Source organism: Arvicanthis niloticus, chromosome 17 (assembly GCF_011762505.2).
Source record: "Arvicanthis niloticus isolate mArvNil1 chromosome 17, mArvNil1.pat.X, whole genome shotgun sequence".
NCBI lineage: Eukaryota > Metazoa > Chordata > Mammalia > Rodentia > Muridae > Arvicanthis > Arvicanthis niloticus.
The window spans coordinates 8,463,938-8,482,730 of NC_047674.1; the positions used below are offsets into that span (position 1 = coordinate 8,463,938).

Genomic DNA, 18,793 nt, shown 5'->3' on the forward strand with positions numbered 1-18,793 from the left:
CACAGCCTGTGATAGAAGGATGGGGCCACCACCCATCTCCAAAATTTTAAGCCAGAATTGCTCCTGTCTAAAGGAAATACAGGGACAAAAAGTGTGGCAGAAACTGAAGGAAAGGCCATCCAGACACTGCCCCACCTGGGGATCCATCCCATATGTAGCCATCAAACCCAGACACTATTGCTGATGCCAAGAAGTGCATGCTGAAAGGAGTCTAATATAGCCTACTTCTGAGAGTCTGTGCTGGATCTTGACCAATACAGATGCGGATTCTTGTAGCCAACCATTGGACTGAACATAGAGAGCTCAATGGGGGAGTTAGGGGAAGAACTGTAGAAGCTAAAGGGGGTTGCAATTCCATAGGAAGAACAACAATATCAACAACCAGACTCCCCCAAAGCTCCCAGGGAGTAAACTACCAACCATAGAGTACACAAGGTGGAGAGGTGGGTGGGAGGGAACCCATGGCTCCAGCTGGATATGTAGCACAGGACTGCCTTATCTGTGATAACCGGGAGGGGAGCCCCTTGGTCCTAAGGAGGCTTGATGACACAGCTAGGGTCCTGAGGCAGGAGTGGGTGGGTGTGTTGTGGGGGGGTACTCATAGAGGTATTGGAGAATGGGGAGGGGATAGGGAACTTGTGGAGGGCAAACTGGGAAGGGGGATAACATTTGAAATGTAAGTAAATAAAATAACCAATAAAAAATTTAAAAAAAACCATATCTTCCCTTTTGTAGGCAGGCCCTTTGTCCAAAAAGATGGTGTGCTTTGCAGTATAGTCTCATGAGGTCACTCTCATTCATGAATTTATGATTTTAGTTCCTATGCTAAAGAGTTCTGTTCAGAAAGTCTTTTTCTTTGCTAAGGAGTACATTTACACAATGGAGTACTACTTAGCTATTAAAAAGAATGACTTTATGAAATTTTTAGGCAAATAGATGGAACTAGAAAATATCATCCTGAGTGAGGTAACCAGACACAAAAGAACACACATAGGATGTATTCACTGATAAGTGCATATTAGCCAATAGCTTCTCAGAATGCCCACGATATGACCCACAAACCATATGGAACTTAGGAAGAAGGAAGATCAAAATGTATATGCTTCAGTCATACATAGAACTAGGAACAAAATAAAGGAGGTAGAGGGAAGAAGGGACCTGGGAGGAAGAGGAGGAGGAGGGTAAAGGGGGCAGAATCAGATATTGGAAAGACAGGAGAGAAGTACAGAGGGTCAGAAAATTGAATAGAAGCATGGAGCACCGGGGGTTGGGGAACTGGGGTAGCCACTAGAAAGTCCCAGAGTCCAGGACAGCAAGAGGCTCCCAGGACACAATGGGATGACTTTAGCAGAAATCCCCAAGAAAGTGGAGATACAACCTGTAGAGACCACCTCCAATAGATAGGCAGGGCTCCCAGTTGAGTGATGGGGCTACACACTCAGCTCAAAAATTTTAACCAGAAATGCTCCTATCCTATGGGAAAAAAAAGAGAGACAAAGAAGAAAGAAAGAAAGAAAGAAAGAAAGAGAGAGAGAGAGAGAGAGAGAGAGAGAGAGAGAGAGAGAGAGAGAGAAAGAAAGAGAGAAAGAAGGAAAGAAAGAAAGAAAGAAAGAAAGAAAGAAAGAAAGAAAGAAAGAAAGAAAGAAAGAAAGAGAGACTGAAGGAAAGACATCCAGAGACCGCCCCACCTAGGGATCTACCTATCTGAAGACACCAAATCCCCACACTGTTGTTGACACCAAGAAGTGCTTGCTGACAGGAGCCTGATATGGCTGTTTTCTGAGAGGGTCTACCAGCACCTGACCAATACTAAAAATACTAAAAATACTAAAAGCTAACAGTTGCACTGAGCCCGTAAAGCCCAATGGAAAAGCTAGGGGAAGGACTGAAGTAACTATTGCAACCATACATGAAGAGCAGTATCAACTAACTGGACCATTCAACTCTCCTAGTGAATAAACTACCAACCAAAGAGTATACATGAAGGGAACTAGGACTCCAGAAACATATGAAGCAGAAGATGGCCTTATCTGATATCAATAAGAGGGGAAGGAGGCTTGATGACCTAGCATAGGGGAATGCTAAAGGAAAGGTGGGAGTGGGTAAGTGGGTGGAGGAGCACCCTAATAGAGGCAGAGGGGAGTGGGGAGCAGGAGGATAGGATAGGAAGTTTGTGGAGGTTTAACCAGAAAGCTTATATCATTTGAAATGTGAACAAATAAAATGATTATAAAAAAGAAAAAAATGATATCTAACAAGTCTGTAAATATAGTTCTTCATTCTTGCCTGTCAGGATCAGAATCTATTAAACAGATAGATTATTTGGGATTGAGTTAATGCTTATTTAATGTAGTTTACATAAGACAATGTAAAATGAAGAGATGATACTTTGTGCAGCTATCTCCTTTTCTCCTCCACCCCTGTACCCTTCTCTATCCTCTCCTTGACCCTCCATTTCTTTCCCCCACTCTCTCAGGGAAAGAGAAACAGAGACATAGAGAAAATCTTGCCACTTAAAACACTAATATACTTTCTATTCCTGTACAATTTTCAGTGACATTTAGATGATTTAACCACTCTTCCAAATCTTATAATTAGACGTTTCAATGTGATTTTAAAATTATGAAATCAAGTCGTCACTCTTTAGTACAGTGTCATTACCAGGCCAACAGTACTTATCTATCAGTTAAACCACAAAGAAATCTGATACATTAAAAATAACTTGCCTAAATATAATCCAGATGAGAATGTGGGAACGTGGTCAAAAATGAAGGTTGTGGCAAGTATATAAAGTGGCATTCCTGCTATTCCATGAAGAAACTGCCCGAAGATGAAGAGAATGAGACATATTGATTTGTGTGGTATTATGGTTACCCCACAAGGTTTAGGTTTTTTTCCTTCCTCACACAAATCCTCTGAAAGATAAGAAATACATTTTACTGAATTGAGTTCAAAATTAAATGTACATTTAATTTTCTGTTGCTACTAGCACCATGCTTTTCTTGTTAGGTTGAGGACAGTCATATAATCAAATCCTCATTATGTTCTTAATAGAAATAGCACATTAAAAGAAAACAGGTGGGAATACTGGAAGACATTTACAGATTATGAAATGGTATAGTTATTTATATGCACAAGATTATGTGTATAAAGATATTCTTATATACACACACATTTTTGCATGCATAATCCATATTGCACCCACTTTCCAATTCTTTGCATCTTGTTCTTCTGACATTTGTCTCCAGAATAAAAGCACTAGCAATGCCCTAGATAGTCCACCATCTGAATATAATTCCATGATCCTTTTTTTACAATATTTAAATTACATATACACTACTCCTAGGATTAAATAATTTCCTATTTTAGACCCCTTGAGCTTCTCTAATATAGTATTATGGTTTGTATATGAAATATTTCTCTAAAGTCTCATGTAGTCAATATTCCATTTCCTGTTGATATTATTTGGAGGGTTCCTACAAGTGTGTGAGAGAGAGGCACCTCATGGTCTCTGAAAGGTGTATCTTTTCCCAGCTCCTTCCTGCCTTCACTCTGCTTTGTTTCACCATGAGGTCTACTGACTTCCTTTGCATACTCCCAGTGTTCTGCCTGGCCATGGCCCAGAGTCAATGGAGACTAGCAGTCATGGAAGGAACACTTTGAATTTATAAATTAAAAAGACGCTGGGTGGTGGTGGCACACTCCTTTAATCCCAGCACTTGGGAGGCAGACGCAGGCAGATTTCTGAGTTCGAGGCCAGCCTGGTCTACAGAGTGAGTTCCAGGACAGCCAGGGCTACACAGAGAAACCCTGTCTCGAAAAACAAAACAAAACAAAACAAAACAAAACAAAACAAAAAGACATATTCCCTACTGTTAAGTTCTTTGTTTCTGACCTTTATGCACAACAGCAAGACAACTAAGTGTACATGGCATCATAAAGACAAGGTATTAAATGATAAAGATTTCCAAGGTACTCTGTGGTCAACTACACAAAAGTTATAGAGTTTGAATATGTGTACTTTTTAGTTAATTGTCAGAACCAAGCACATAAAAGTAAACCATAACTATTATGATGATCTTGGGTGAAATTTGACACATGCTTATAAAATCATTTTGTAGAAACTAATAAAGTGAAAGTCAATCTATTATACCAATGAAATGGTATTTGGTGCAGTTTCTGTGGAGCAATACATAACTCAGTGTAAAGTGGGAAGATGCCCAAAAATTATGATTTGACTCCACATATAACTCCTTTGTTTTTAAAATACATCTTGTGTTCAATGTGTATTTGTTAAGAAATTTTCATACATTTATGTGAAATATCCCAATTGATGTCATATCTTTACTCTTTCTCCCTTCCTCAGACTCTCACTTTCTAACTGGATCCCTTTTCTACATTCACAGACTTTATTTTTTAATGACTTTATAAGCTGCATTAGAATTGTTTACTGGAAGACAAGAGAAGAATTTTTTGTAGGATTGTGGACCATGTTCACCTTGCCAGTGACTCTATTGTTTCTCTCTTCTCCCTCCTCTCTCTTTCTCTCTCTCACCCTCCCTCCCTACCTTCCTCCCTCCCTCCTCCCCCCCCCTCTTTCTCCATCTCAGAGAAACACCTAGCTACATATGCATCTACAGGAATGCATTGCCTGGTGAGCTAATTTTTTTTTCCATGATAGGTTTTTCACAGATGCTGTCTTGGGTAATTGATGTATAGACACTTGCCGCTTCCATGAGTTCAAGACTACAATGGCCTCTTCATGCTTTTATGTTTAACATGAGCCAATTTGACTCCATATTGAATAGATGCCAGAAGGTCCTTCAGGCTCCTGTCATAAAACACCTGCTGAGTCCATTCGATTTTGTCTTGTTTTAGAAACTTGAATTTACTAGTCTACCTATTCTTAAGGATAACATTTCTCAGCTTTACAGTGGCTAAATGTTTTGAGTCTTAACAATAAAAAATAATTCTCCATTAAGGAAATTAGAGATTATAAATTACTTAATATCTAAGAAGCATACATAGAAATCTCCAAAAGAGAAACTATCAAGAAGTGGAGTGTGTATTCAACACTACAAATTTGGATTAAAGGTCTAATTTAAAAACATATAAGGTTTAATTATAGTAAATAGCATGACCTATGTTAATTACTTGACACAATTATTCTGTTATACAATTTTAGTTGAAGTTGGCCAAAGAAATGTATAGAAAATCAGAAGTTGTCTTTTATACACTCTTGTATGAAAACAAGGTTTTAGCAGGTGATAAAAAGAGTGAGAAGGACTTGGAGTTGGAGAAGTCGTCAGCAATTCGGAGATCTGGGTGTTCTTCCAGAGAACCAGGATTCTGCTTCCAGCATCTAAATGGTAGCTCAAACCCATCTGCATCTCCAGCTCAAGAGAATCTGACAACCAGGAATCAGCATGCACATGTTGTGCATGTATACATATATGCAAAACACTCAAAATATTTAAATTTTATAACACCTCCCCTCTCTTAATTACAATGTAGCCATTATAAATTCAAAGAATACATTAATTCAAGAGTAACAAACTGTGAAAATACACAGGATTTGAGGGAGGGAACAATATGTGATGATTTATAAAGACAAGACATAGGAGAGGTGGGGAAATGGAAGGAGAAAGAATAATCATGCAAAATTGAAAAACAAAGAACACATAGTCAAAATTGAAAATACAGAATGAGTTAATATGATTACATTTAATCACTAGTGAGAACTGATAGAGAAGAGGCAGACAGTAGAAGGGGATGACAAATGGGAGGAAGGAAGAGGTAAGAGCACACAATGATCACTAGTGGACAGCTCCTTCATTTTCACTAGTGGGAAAAATGGAAGAATACTGATACGCAAGTGTAGGCTAATGTAAAACTTCAATGTTAAGAAAGTAAGGCTGATATTTTTCATCCAGCATAGGACAATGTAGGAGTTTAGTAACAAACCAAACCAAACCACTACCATCTCCAAACAAAACAAAATACCAAGGAAGAAACAAACAAAACAAAAACCTAATTTTTTCCCAAAGGTTACAACAGATTTGGACTATGATGACTTTCACATGAATAGATCCATTTGTGAAGAAACTAGCACTTCCAATTGGCAGCAGCACATTCATCACGGGACCTGGCAGGCACCTAAGACAGGGAAAGGGGTAGACACAGGATTCACTTTCAAGGCTTCCAAGCAGGAAATAAAAGGACATTGAGATAAAATAGCTGAGGGCACCTACTAAAGGAGTTTTGAAAGATTTTGACATGTCATGTTGGCAGACAGAAAACTAGCTGCTAATGAAGGGAAGTAGCAACGAGGAGAATCAGGGAAAGCTGGTATTCATGATAACTAATACCACTGATCCTAATGATAGAAAAGAGGTTTGCCTTCATTCTGAGTAAGTAAGAACCACTGGTGGGTATCATCAAAAACCCGAACTCAGTATACCTGCTAAAATAGAGTTGTGCATGGTCATTTTATATAAAATTCTAGAAAACAAAAGTGACAATGTAGAATGAATATTTATATGAATTTATGGAGAAAATTTTTGTTGAATTGTTTAAGATATTGAGAAGTATGATGTTTACATGTTTGTTGAGTCATACATATTTTACATGAGTGTTGAACATTAACCTGTCATCATTGTACATAAAAGATGCTAACATAGAACAGATAACAAATAGAAAACAGAAAGCTATGGATTATACCAAAGAGGTTCAGAGAACACATACTGAAAATGAACCTAGTGTCTAAGCATGAAATCACAAAAAAGAAAAGAGCAGAAAAAAATTTAAGAGACATAGCAATAATGGAAGATGTGTAGATAAAGAAATGGAGAATCTCTCTCTACTCCTCTCTCTCCCTCTCCCTCCCCTCCCTCTCTGTCTTCCCCCTCCCGTGGTGTGTGTGTGTGTGTGTGTGTGTGTGTGTGTAAGACAATAACATCAGAGGCCAGAATAATAGGCCTCTTGAGGTGTAGTTATTTGTGTTTTCTGGCTGGATAATGTCTATGCTTGAAACCAAACTCAGGTCCTCTGCAAGGGTAGTAAATTTCTTAGTTACTGACTAGAATTTTTAATATTGATCCTGACAAGTTCCTGAGGATTCTCCCATTTCTGATCAATATACTGTTAAGAGAACAAAGTAAGGAAATGCTTTTCATTATCTTCTTTTCATTAGTCATCTTCTAATTGAAGCAAATATCAGTTCTACAAACATAAATGACATTTTAAAAACATGTATAATATAGACAACTTATATATGTATGCATTACATAGGATATAAGTATTTTTATATTAAAATAATTGGGCTTCATATTAACTACTTTCAAATTTAGTACTGTATAAGCTTAACTAACATTATAAACTTCAAAAACATTACTATACATATATTCATGTGGAAACATGTCCCTTATTCATCATTTCTTGTTAAAACCCAGCTTAACGTGCCAATAAAAACCTATACATGATAAGGAGTGATCTGAGACAACAGTGTTAGAAGTATACTCCAGGGACATTTCAAGTAGATCTTATTTACTAGAAATAAAAAATTGTGGAATCAACGCTGAACAATGTCACAAAGCCACTATCTTTGCAGATTCAAATGGTAGTCAAAGTGTAGCATACAGCTTTTGAAAAGGATTACTTTTCTAGTCACCCCTACATTCTATGTAGGCTTATTCCAATATTTGAACTTATATGTGTCTATGCTATGAATAAAATAAACAGAATAATTAAAGTATCTGGTTCAAAATAAAATGAGTTACTAGTATTCTCTAGAGATTTGTATCATGCTTAAAATTGTATAAAAATAATTTTATAAATTATCCCACAATATTTCTCCCTAGACTCATCTCTTTCCAAGAGAAAAATCAGAGCACTACAGATATTAAGCATGGTTACACAAAAACATACAGAAGAAAGGATACACAGACATACATTATAAACTACTTTCAATTTCTTGAACCAAAGAGTTAAAAATATATTGATAATTTATGAAAGTATATTGGAAAAAAATCTCACCTGTTTTTATTGTGCTCATTTTTATAACTTCATAATTAAGGAAAATAGCAGCATAAACAATTGCTGAAAGTCCTGTTACAAAGGTGGCAGCTGCCACCCATTTTGCCTTATTTCCTCTACCTCCAAAGTATCCTACAAACGTTGCTACCAGGAAAGCAGCAAAATAATCAGCAAAATCCATTAGGAATATCTCTGTGTTTGATGCCGAAAAATAAGTTGCAAATACTTTTAAAGTCAGATCAATAAGAGCAAACATCATACCTAGAAAGACAAAAGACAAAGTCAATATACTACATTTTAGAAGACAATACAGTCCACCATTATAATAAGTCAAAGAAAAATTATATTATGCTATTTAAATTTATTTCATAATATGATCAAAGAGTAAAACCTATAAATAAAAACTATTGACTTTCATGAACTATTTTTACAAAATATGAGAAGCTTTTTAATGTGGCTCTACTCTCTTAGAGATAAATTCTGTTTGAATCATCTAATCACTATATTATATGTATCATGTTCCAATTTTTAAGAATCAATAAATAATATAATGGATGTTTACCTATTTTTAAAAATGAAATTATAAAGACATTTGAAACCCAGCTTGGATTTCAAAGTATAACCTTGTTTGACATCTAAGATTCTTTGCTCAAGTTCAACATTTCTGAGAACTTTCAATCATAAAATAACAAAAAATAAATGAATAAATTATTCTAAAGAGCATGAAATAACTAAATGTAGCGTTATCTGTGTATAATCATCATCCAATGTGTAAAAAAAGAGAACCATCATACTAAGGGGAAAATGATGTGATATAAGGAATAGCTGCAGAAAGATTCCATTTCTTGGAATGAAAACAAAATGGTTTCAGATTAAAACTCATGGTGTGTGTGTGCAAAGTGGCAGATCACATGTCATTGCTGAAGCATCAATCTCTGCTGCTGCACAATTACCTCAAAACACTCCTTGGATTGCAGGGATCCAGTAATCCATAGGCTCTGCCTAAAGCTCCTAAAGCTCTGAGAACCAACTGATCCCCTGCTGGTCTACAGCCCCCAGGGCCAGACACAGGAGCACAGTGCGGGGGGCGGGGGGGGGGGGGGGAACATTCAGGATTGTTGTTGATAGAATGTCTGTTCCCTACTTTACCTCCAAGAACCTCAATCACTCAGTGTTGCTCCTGCTGCCAAAATCACCACCCAAATCAGAAAACCACAGAAGATTCTGCCTACACTTTTGGTATCTACTGCCCCAGTCTCTCACTGACAATAGCTAAGTGTAAGTGCTGGCAGGAAGCCAGTGGGAAAATATAGTTTCCAAGTTATTACAAAAATTATTAGTAAAAGTATATAACTAAAATAATAGAAGAGAAAGAGAAGGAAAAAGCAAGAGGAAGGAGAAAACAACATGTGGATAATGGGCACTCATGTGTTTCTTCCTGTGCTCTGAACCACTTGAAGTCTTGCAACCCCTCAATTCAAAGATGAGGAATCAAACTCCAGGCAGAAACCAGGCAGAAGGTGATGCTGTTTTCAGTTATATTTTAATCTCCCGAACATTCAACCCGAACTTAAGGTGATCATTAAGTAACATGTACTAACTCAACACCACCTTCCCAGATGTTCTGTAGCTGTAACCCACTGTGTGGAACGCACCTTGTCAAGGAAGGAGCCAAAGACTGAAGGCAGTGGCAGTGCATTGGGTTAACTGATTTTCATTCATGTTTGGAAAACAAGTCAGATATCATCTACCTGCTCCTTCCCACAGTGTGTCAGTCTCATGTCTACCACAGTAAATTCTCTAGCCTGAGAAACTCTGCTCCTCTAACTTACCATGAGTAAAGACTGCTACACAGAACAGAAACATGAAGGCCTCAATGTTGTTGAAACGCTGTAAACAAGGGAAAACGAGAGGGCCCAAACCAAACGGCCCCTCCGAGGAATCATTGTAATCTGGATCTAACTTTTTCGTATCTGGGATATCTGCAAACTTCTTCAAGGCAGTTGGAAGTGTTACCAGGTACGTTTCTATTTTCCTGGGTTCCTCAGTTCTCTGGTGTTCATCCTTATTTGCCAACGTACCCTGCTTCACTGTATCTTTTTGTTTTCTCTTGTCCGGGGCCATGACTTATCCAACGCAGCTTCAAGGATAGTGGAGATTTGTTTGAGACACCCGTGTACTCCCTGGGCCCAGTGAGTAATGTTGTCACTGCCACTGGAACCTCTATAGGGAACGTTATTTCCAGTGCAGGGAGCCAACGTCTCTACGTCTGTTGAGTGATGTTGCAGAAGTTCCAAGCCTGGATTCCTTCTTCTCTGTGCCACAAAACAAAAAAAAAAAAAAAAAAAAAAAAAAAAAGAAAGAAAGAAAGAAAGGAAGGAGGGAGAAGAAGTAGAGGAAAGAGGACGTGAATATGATCAAACAATGTTGAACAAAACATCGAATAAATAATAAAAACATTTGTAAAAGAAATGGAAAAATAAATATGTAAGCAAAGAAATAAGGAACCAACCATCAGTATCTCGAGGCTTTTGTTCAGTGTGGTGTCTCCGCAGCTGGATAATCTCACTTGATAGAAATTCATTAAAGTTGTATAGTAATAAGTAAGTAAATGTCAGGAAATAGGAGATGATTTATTCCTGTCCGCTGTGATGGAAGAGCTTGAAGAACAAGCAAGAATCAGAATAAAAAACGTGAAGCAATGACCTTGAATGTAAAGTTTACACTGTGAAAGAATTGTCCTGAAAATTCATCCCCAGCCAAGAGCTGGAATGTAGGTGTATATTCTACTATAAATGGAGGAAGGCAGGCATATATTTAATATAAATGAAGGCATGGGCTGCAGAGGAGCACTAAAATTCACGAGGGAAATATGTCATTTGAGAGAAGGACCACAGTATATGACAGGAAACATGTTTTATATAAATATGTAATTTCAGATAGCTTCCTTCTTAGACTGAACCTGATTCATGTGTATGCCCAGGGTATCTTTACGTTCCAGATGAACCTGTCTTCTCTCTTAAGATGTTGACATGTTGACACAACTTATGAAGCTTAGAACAATTTTGCCACTCGATTTTTCAATATGATACACAAGAAAAAAACAACTGATTAAATGTAGAAAATTACTATGCATTCAATGAATATTATTCTTTCTTACATTAAGAGACTTGATTTTTCCTCATACTCACTACATGAATAACAGTAAATGCCTAGTTTACTATTTGCTCATATTTGGCATAAATACCCTGTCATTGTTTCATTATATTATTAAGCATAAATCAAGTCGGGTTCCTAAGGATAAAACGTGTGGGAAGGTAAGAATCCTTCTTCCCTCTGATACTAGACTCTTCACAACCTAAGGGCAGAAGGAGAAATATAGCTGTGCAAACAAAAACACTGTAAATTTTGTTTCTAGTAATAATATAGAAATCCAAGAGAACAGAATTCCTGCCAACCAACAACAGCCAATCAAGATCTTCTCAATCGATATTTGGAGGGGTCCAGCAAAGAGCTGAATTTGTAGTCATCAGGTGAATTCACTCGAAAGGTAAGAAGCTAGTCGAAAATAGTACAGAGCATTCATGTGTCTGTTTGAAAGGACACAAAGATGGAAAACCTTGGGAAAATGGAACATTGAAGCAATTGAAGTTTTAATGACTTGCTTCTTTAGAATTAGATTTTTGTTTGCTGATTTTTTTCTCATTCTGTTTGTCATCTGAACATACAAAAGCTACAGTTTTTTTTTCTTGTGTGTGTTGATTTTGTATTCTACTATGATGCTTAAAGTGTTTATTTGATGCAGAAGTTTCCAGTTAGGGTTTTTTTGCTTGGATAGAATCTTATCATCTCAAGTAAAGATAATTTGACACTTCTTCTTATTTAAATCACATTGATCTCCTTCAGTTGTCTTATTGTACAAGCTAACAGTTCAAGTACTATGTTGAGTAGATGTGGAGAGAGTAGGTATCATTCTTTTGTCCCTGAGTTTAGTGGAATTGCTTTGAGTTTCTCCCTGTTTATGCTGATATTAGCTGGAGGTTTGCTGTACGTTACCTTTGTAATGTTGCAATATCTCCGTTGTGTCCCTGGTCTCTCCAAGAATTTTTATTGTGAGGGACTGTTGGGTGTGGTTAAAGGCTTTTTCTGTATCTAATGGGATTATCATGAGGATTTTAACTTTTAGTTTGTTTATGTGGTAGATTAAATTTATTGAATTATATATGCTTCCATATCACTGCACCTCTGGGATGAAAGCTATTTAATCACTTTGCAAAATCTCTCTCTCTCTCTCTCTCTCTCTCTCTCTCTCTCTCTCTCTCTCTCTCTCTCTGTGTGTGTGTGTGTGTGTGTGTGTGTGTGAGTGTGAGTGTTTTCTTGGATTCAGTGTGCAAGTATCTCCCAGAGGACACAGATGTTTATTTGGAAATCCATAGTTTCTTGGAGGAGCATAATACCCTATGTAAGGTAACTCCAGTTAAAATCTTACATGAAAATGTATAGATAGGTAGATAGACAATAAATAGATAAATAATAAACAGATGTATAGCTAGATACAGAGACACATAGATAAATAGACTGATGCATGTCAGATGGAAAAAATAAAGAAGGAAGGAAGGAAGGAAGGAAAGAAAGAATGAGATAGATTGAGATAGATGATAGAGTGTTTGAGAAAGCCGTATGGAAACCTATTAATAAAACAATAAGGCCTTTACAGTTAGTTATCCAACCCATTCCTCCTCTCTCCTACCCTACCAACACTCTTCCTACTTAAATCTCACTCTCTACTACTCACCTTTCCTTTTCCTCCTTCCTTAAGGTCTTTTTTTTTCCCTTTGCCCCACCAAAGATCCCTTTTTGTTTCCTGGATTCTACAGGTATTTGAAATTAAACACACAAGTCAATATTTGAAATTAAGACCTGTAAATGCCAGGCAGTGGTGGCATAGGCCTTTATTCCCAGCACTGGAAACTCTGGACTCTGAAGCCAGAGGCATGCAGATCTCTGTCATTTGTAGCCTTGTCATTTATATGTATATGTCTGTGTTTGAGTGACAACATGTGATGATTGTCTTTCTGGCTTTTGTTACCTCACTCAGCTTTCCAGATCCATCTACTTATCTATTCATTTTCTTTATAATTGAATGAAATTCTATTGTCACATTTTTGTCACTTATTCATCAGTATGAGTTGATAGACATCTACACTCTTCCTATGCCTTAGTTATGAATAGAGCATCAATGAGCTTGGATGAGCATGTGTCTCAGTTTTCAAACATTGAGTCCTTGGGATACAAGCCCAGGAAACAATTTAATTTAATTCTTGTTTTCTGATGAACCATCACACTGGTTTCCATAGTGTTTGCACCAAATTATGAGTTTCCTATGCTCTTACCAGTATTTGTTATTTTCTTTTTGAGTGGGTTAAAATTAGATGATATAATTTATTAATATTAATTTTCATTTCCCTGATGGATCAGGACACTGAACACTTCTAAAAATATTCCTTTGTTGCATGAGTTTCTTTTTTTTCTGTTACATTGTTTAGCCCACATTGATTTTTTCCCTTAGTATTTACTATATATATATATATATGTATATGTATATGTATATGTATATGTATATGTATATGTATATGTATATGTATATGTATATGTATATGTATATGATGTATATATTGAGTTTTTATTAGGTATTAAATTTACATTTCAGATTTTATCCCCTTACCCCACTTCCCCCCACCACCCAGAAACCAACTATCCCATCCTCCCTCCTCATGCTTCTATGAGGCTGTGCCCCCACCTACCCCCCTCCCAACCCTCACATTTCCCCCTACTCTGTATTCGTCCTTCATGGGACCAAGAATCTCTTCTGCCACCTATGCCCAACAAGGCCATCCTCCCCTACATATACAGCTGGAGTCATGGGTCCCTCCCTATCTGCTCCTAGGCTGGTGGTTTAGACCCTGGGGAGCTCTGCTTGGTTGATATTGTTGCTCTCCTCATGGGGCCACCAACCCTTTCTGCTCCTTCAGTCTTTTCTCTAACCTTCTTTTCTATTAGTTTCAGTGTATCTGGTCTTAAGTGAAGGTCCTTTATCCACTTGGATTTGAGCTTTGTACAAGGAGATAAGAATGGATTTATTTACATTCTTCTACATGTTGACTTTCAGTTGGACCAGCACCATTTGCTGAAAATGCTGTCCTTTTTCCAATGGATGGTTTTAGCTCCTTTGTCAAAGATCAACTGATCATAGGTGTGTGGGTTCATTTCTGGATCTTCAAATCTATTCCATCGATCTTCCTGCCTGTCACTGTACCAATACCATGCAGTAGCCAACATCAACATCAGAGTAACATCAACATCAGAGTAAACAAGCTATCCTCACTGAAAGAAAGAATATTTGAATGAGGATACTATTCTAAACCACAAATGTGCCATTACCTTCATAGAGCAATATTAATTGGAATTTTAGAGATTCCTTTTATTATGTAGTTTGAAATGCACCCAATACTTGTATCATTAAAATGCCAGAGTATATCTCTCTTCTTCAAACAGTATAACATCTTATCAGTCCTGGTCTAGTATCTTCACATATGTCACATATCCTAAAATAAGACCCTGAATAACTATATAAATGGTGAAATCAAACCTAAGCAAAAAAGCTTCTTCTTGACCTTTCTCAGATGTATAGTTCCCAGAGGAGACTGGGGTCCTCAAAAGACTGGAAACCCATTTCCTGTAACAGTTGCTAACTCAATAACTTCCCTTGTCTTACACTCCCTCCCGTCTGACTTTCTTCTGCCTGCTACTATAGTATACTATATGTAACTAAGTCTCCAAAGAGCTGCTCACAGACGTCTGCTCCTCAAGTCGGCACTTTAGAACATCCTTTATCAAGGTATACAAAGTAAGCAGAGACACTACTTGGGGATAGATTCCAAGTAAATGAAGACACTGGCACTAATAAAGGGAAACTCATCAATGAAATGGCTAATAATGGTTGTCAAATGGACAAGATTTAGCATCATGTAGGAGACAAACCTCAGGCATGTCTTAAAGCAATCTCATAGACTGGGATAACTGAGGTAGAAGGAACACCCTAATTGTAAGGGACACCATTTAATGGAATGGGACCCCAGGCAGAGTGCAAACAAAAACAAGCCAAGAACCAGCATTTATCTCTCTGCCTCCTTCCTGTAAATACAGTGTAACCAGATTCCCTATTCCCCACCAGCAATGCTCTTCTAGTACAATGAATTGAACACTCAATTATACAAACCAAAATACATCCCAGCTTCCTTAGCTGCTTTCATAAGGTCCTTTGCACAGCATCATGGAAGGTAAGTAGTATGCTCATTACTTCACGTCTTTGGACAAAATGAAAAGTCAAAATGGGAGATAAGACTCCTGAATATGATTATGGAAAGAAGGAACTTTACTCTCTAAATATTCCTCCTCAGGACTACTGTCATGCTCCATATATTTTTTTTTCTGCATCTCTGAAAGCAATTCATCTATTTTGGGTTTCCACATTTGTGGTGTATCTTGTTTGAATGGCATCTTCATACTTACATGAATCAAAGTATTCTCTTTAAAGTACTCTCAAATGCATATTTTATTGACATTTCCAAACCATGTTATAACTAATGAAGATATTAGTAACATTTAATTTCTTAGTTTTGAAAGCATAATTTAATTTTAACATTTACCCCTTACCTTTACTCCCTCCAAACCCTCCAATATGCCCTTTCCTATTCTACTTCAAATGGTTTCACTAATTGCTATTGCAAGTATATATGTATATGGTAGACATACACGTATTCCTAAATATAATCTGTTTAAGCTGCATAATGTTACTTGTGTGTGTGTTTTCACAGCTGATTGTTTGAAACTGGGTAACCAGTTGCTGTGTTTCTGCCTGACATGTACAGGCTTACATACTTCCAGATTTCCTCAGTTGCCTATAGTTCTTAGGATAGAGTTATAGGCTTTTCTCCATTCAGTTTGGTATGGTCATTGGTGTCATCCTTGTGCAGCTCACATTTGCGTAGTCACATTGGAGAGACTTAAATGGTATTGCTTCTGACAGGAGGAGACATGATCTCACAGAAATTATCCTATCCTCTGGCAATATTGGGAGGATTTTCATGTTCAATGGAAAGAATGTTCAATGTTTCTTGAGCCTTAGGTGTGCAAGCATTTTGTAGATGTATCCAGTGCAGCCCTACCTTTTGACTTTCTGGTGCTTCCTTTTTCACATAATCATTCACGTAGTATTTTTTTAAAAAAAAAAAAAAAAAGAAAAGTTAAGCCTGCCCTCATGGATCTTTGCTTTTAAGGATGGTGGTATAGTAAAGATGGAGGCAGAGTAGAAAAAAATTGATGGTTTTACTTGGTACCTAGAAAGATCAACAAGGTACTCCCTAAGCATTACTGACTTCTCAAGTGACCCTAATGGGAAACCACAATTTGCAAAGATTAGAAAACACAAACCAGTTTTATGACTACCTCATTCTGACCACGTAAACTTATTTAATCTGTTTGGCACTTGGAGTCATAAGCATTTACTTCTCTGGTTCCTGAACATTGCCATTGTTTCTTATACTTTGCAAAGTGGTAGAAATGGGATGACTGATGTTATACTGATGTTATAGAACTATTCCCATATGTTTTGGAGTTTTCTTGTCTCAGGCCCCAATGTTAAATAACATTATAAATCGTTATTAAGGTGGCATCAGAAGTGTCATTGAAATATAATTATCTCATACCCTTGACTTCCTTGCCATCATTTTACTCTTTGTAAAACTGAATGATAGGATCAATTGTAAAATAGAGTGACAAATCTATACAACATGCATATAAACTTACTGGACTTATTCTTAATATAGTATAGTTACTCACAAATATAATATTCTATTATATCTGATACAGATACAGAAAAGTCTTTTGTTACTTCTTTCTGTGCCAATGTAAATTAAAATTAAACAGTAATAACTAACCATTTAGAGTTTATTCATCAGACATTGAAAAGATCATACACTTTAAAATAATGGTGTGTGTGTGTGTGTGTGTGTGTGTGTGAGAGAGAGATATGTGATATTTGATCATTTGTACATGTGGATGTCAGAGGACAACTTAGGAGAATTTGTCCTTCATCTCACCTTTTCATGGATTCACAGATTAAACTCATGTCACCAATATTATAGGGCAAGTGTCTTTACCAGTGAGCCTTCTTCTGGCTCTGAAGATGACTATCAAACGTGGACCATTATTAATTCTATAGTTTACATAGAGACAAGGGGGAAAGTTACGTTATTGGCATCTACATTACTAGGGTCATATTGCCATTTAAAAATTCAAACTGTATTGTCATGATAGCCTAAGACTTAGCTACACATATGTACATTTCTATGACTGAATTATTATCTGATTAACTATTTCCTAAATGTCCTTATGTAACTAGTCCATGACAACTGCTAATGACTCAGATCATCTTACTGATGTACAATGGGATGTGGTGACAAATTAGCCAGAAGTTCTAATACAATGATGAAATATGTTAATCTGTTCATGTCTCACTTCTTACAGATAAAATTATAAGACACAAAATCAACTGAGTGTTTTGCACAAAAATAAAGAAAAATATAGTTCTGGAAGGCCATGGAATATAATGTGTATGGTTAGGATGATTTAGTTGTTACTATTGACAGTTTCTCCTTCAAGGTCTACACACTGTGATCTTTGAGTAAGCTTTAAAAAATACTGAGGGCAGAGGCCATCACCAGGATTTCTGTCTAACTGGTCTAAATCATGATCTGTAATTTAGTACTTCAAAAAGGTCTGCCTGTCTGTAATGCTCTCTCTCTCTCTCTCTCTCTCTCTCTCTCTCTCTCTCTCTCTAAATGTTCATTGTGTCCTGGGTTTTTTGAATGGTTTGAGTTTGGAGCTTTGTGCTTTTTGTATATTCTTTGACTGCTGTGTCAATGTCCTCTATGGCATCTTTGAGACCTGAGATTCTCTCTTCTATCTCTTTTGTATTCTGTTGGTGATAGTTGTATCTGTGACCCCTGATCACTTCCTTAGGTTTTCCATCTCCAGTGTTGTCTCCCTTTGTGTTTTCTCTATTGTTTCTATTTCCATTTTTAGATCCTGGACAGTTTTGTTCAATTCCTTCACCTGTTTTTTTTTTGTGTTTTTCTGTATTTTTTAAATAAGAGATTTACGTGGTTCCTCTTTAAGAGCTTCTACTTCTCTACTGGTGTTCTCCTGTATATGTTTAAGGGAGTTATTTTTGTCCTTCTTAAAGTGCTCTATCATCTTCATGAGATGGGATTTTAGATCTGAGCCTTGCTTTTCAGAGGTGTTGAAGTATCCAGGGCTTGCTGTGGTGGGAGACTTGGGTTCTGATATTGCCAAGTAGCATTGGTTTCTGTTGCTTATGTTCATAAGCTTGACTCTCGACATCTGGTTATCTCTAGTGCTAACTTGCCTTATTGTCTCTAACTGGAGCCTGTTCTTTCTGTGAGCCTGTGATCCTGTGGTCCTGGTAGTATTATAACTCCTGGGAGTCTAGCTGTATCAGTGATCCTGTGATACTGTGATCCTGAGATTCTGAGTTTATCAGAACTCCTGGGAGTCAAGCTGCCTCTGGGTATGGGCAGAGTAGATGGAGAGCCAGAGCCCAGGATCTGCTCTAGGCTCAAGCGCAAACCAGGAGAACCATGTGTTTCAGGCTATGCTGGGGTTTCAGAGTCCCCTG

General features: G+C 37.2%; 1 protein-coding gene across 1 annotated transcript in view; it reads right to left on the bottom strand.

Annotated features, from left to right (window-relative positions):
* The window catches only part of LOC117722713 (solute carrier organic anion transporter family member 6C1-like), a 140,041-nt gene extending 129,736 nt beyond the window's left edge, over nucleotides 1–10,305 (bottom strand). The window contains exons 1-3 of the mRNA XM_034521973.2: nucleotides 9,867–10,305; nucleotides 8,035–8,295; nucleotides 2,727–2,915 (exon numbers count right to left, since the gene is read on the bottom strand). Of these exons, the coding sequence (XP_034377864.1) occupies nucleotides 2,727–2,915; nucleotides 8,035–8,295; nucleotides 9,867–10,158 (742 nt within the window). The 5' untranslated portion in view covers nucleotides 10,159–10,305. The remainder of the gene's footprint in view (nucleotides 1–2,726; nucleotides 2,916–8,034; nucleotides 8,296–9,866) is intronic.
* Between the last annotated feature and the right edge of the window lie 8,488 nt (nucleotides 10,306–18,793).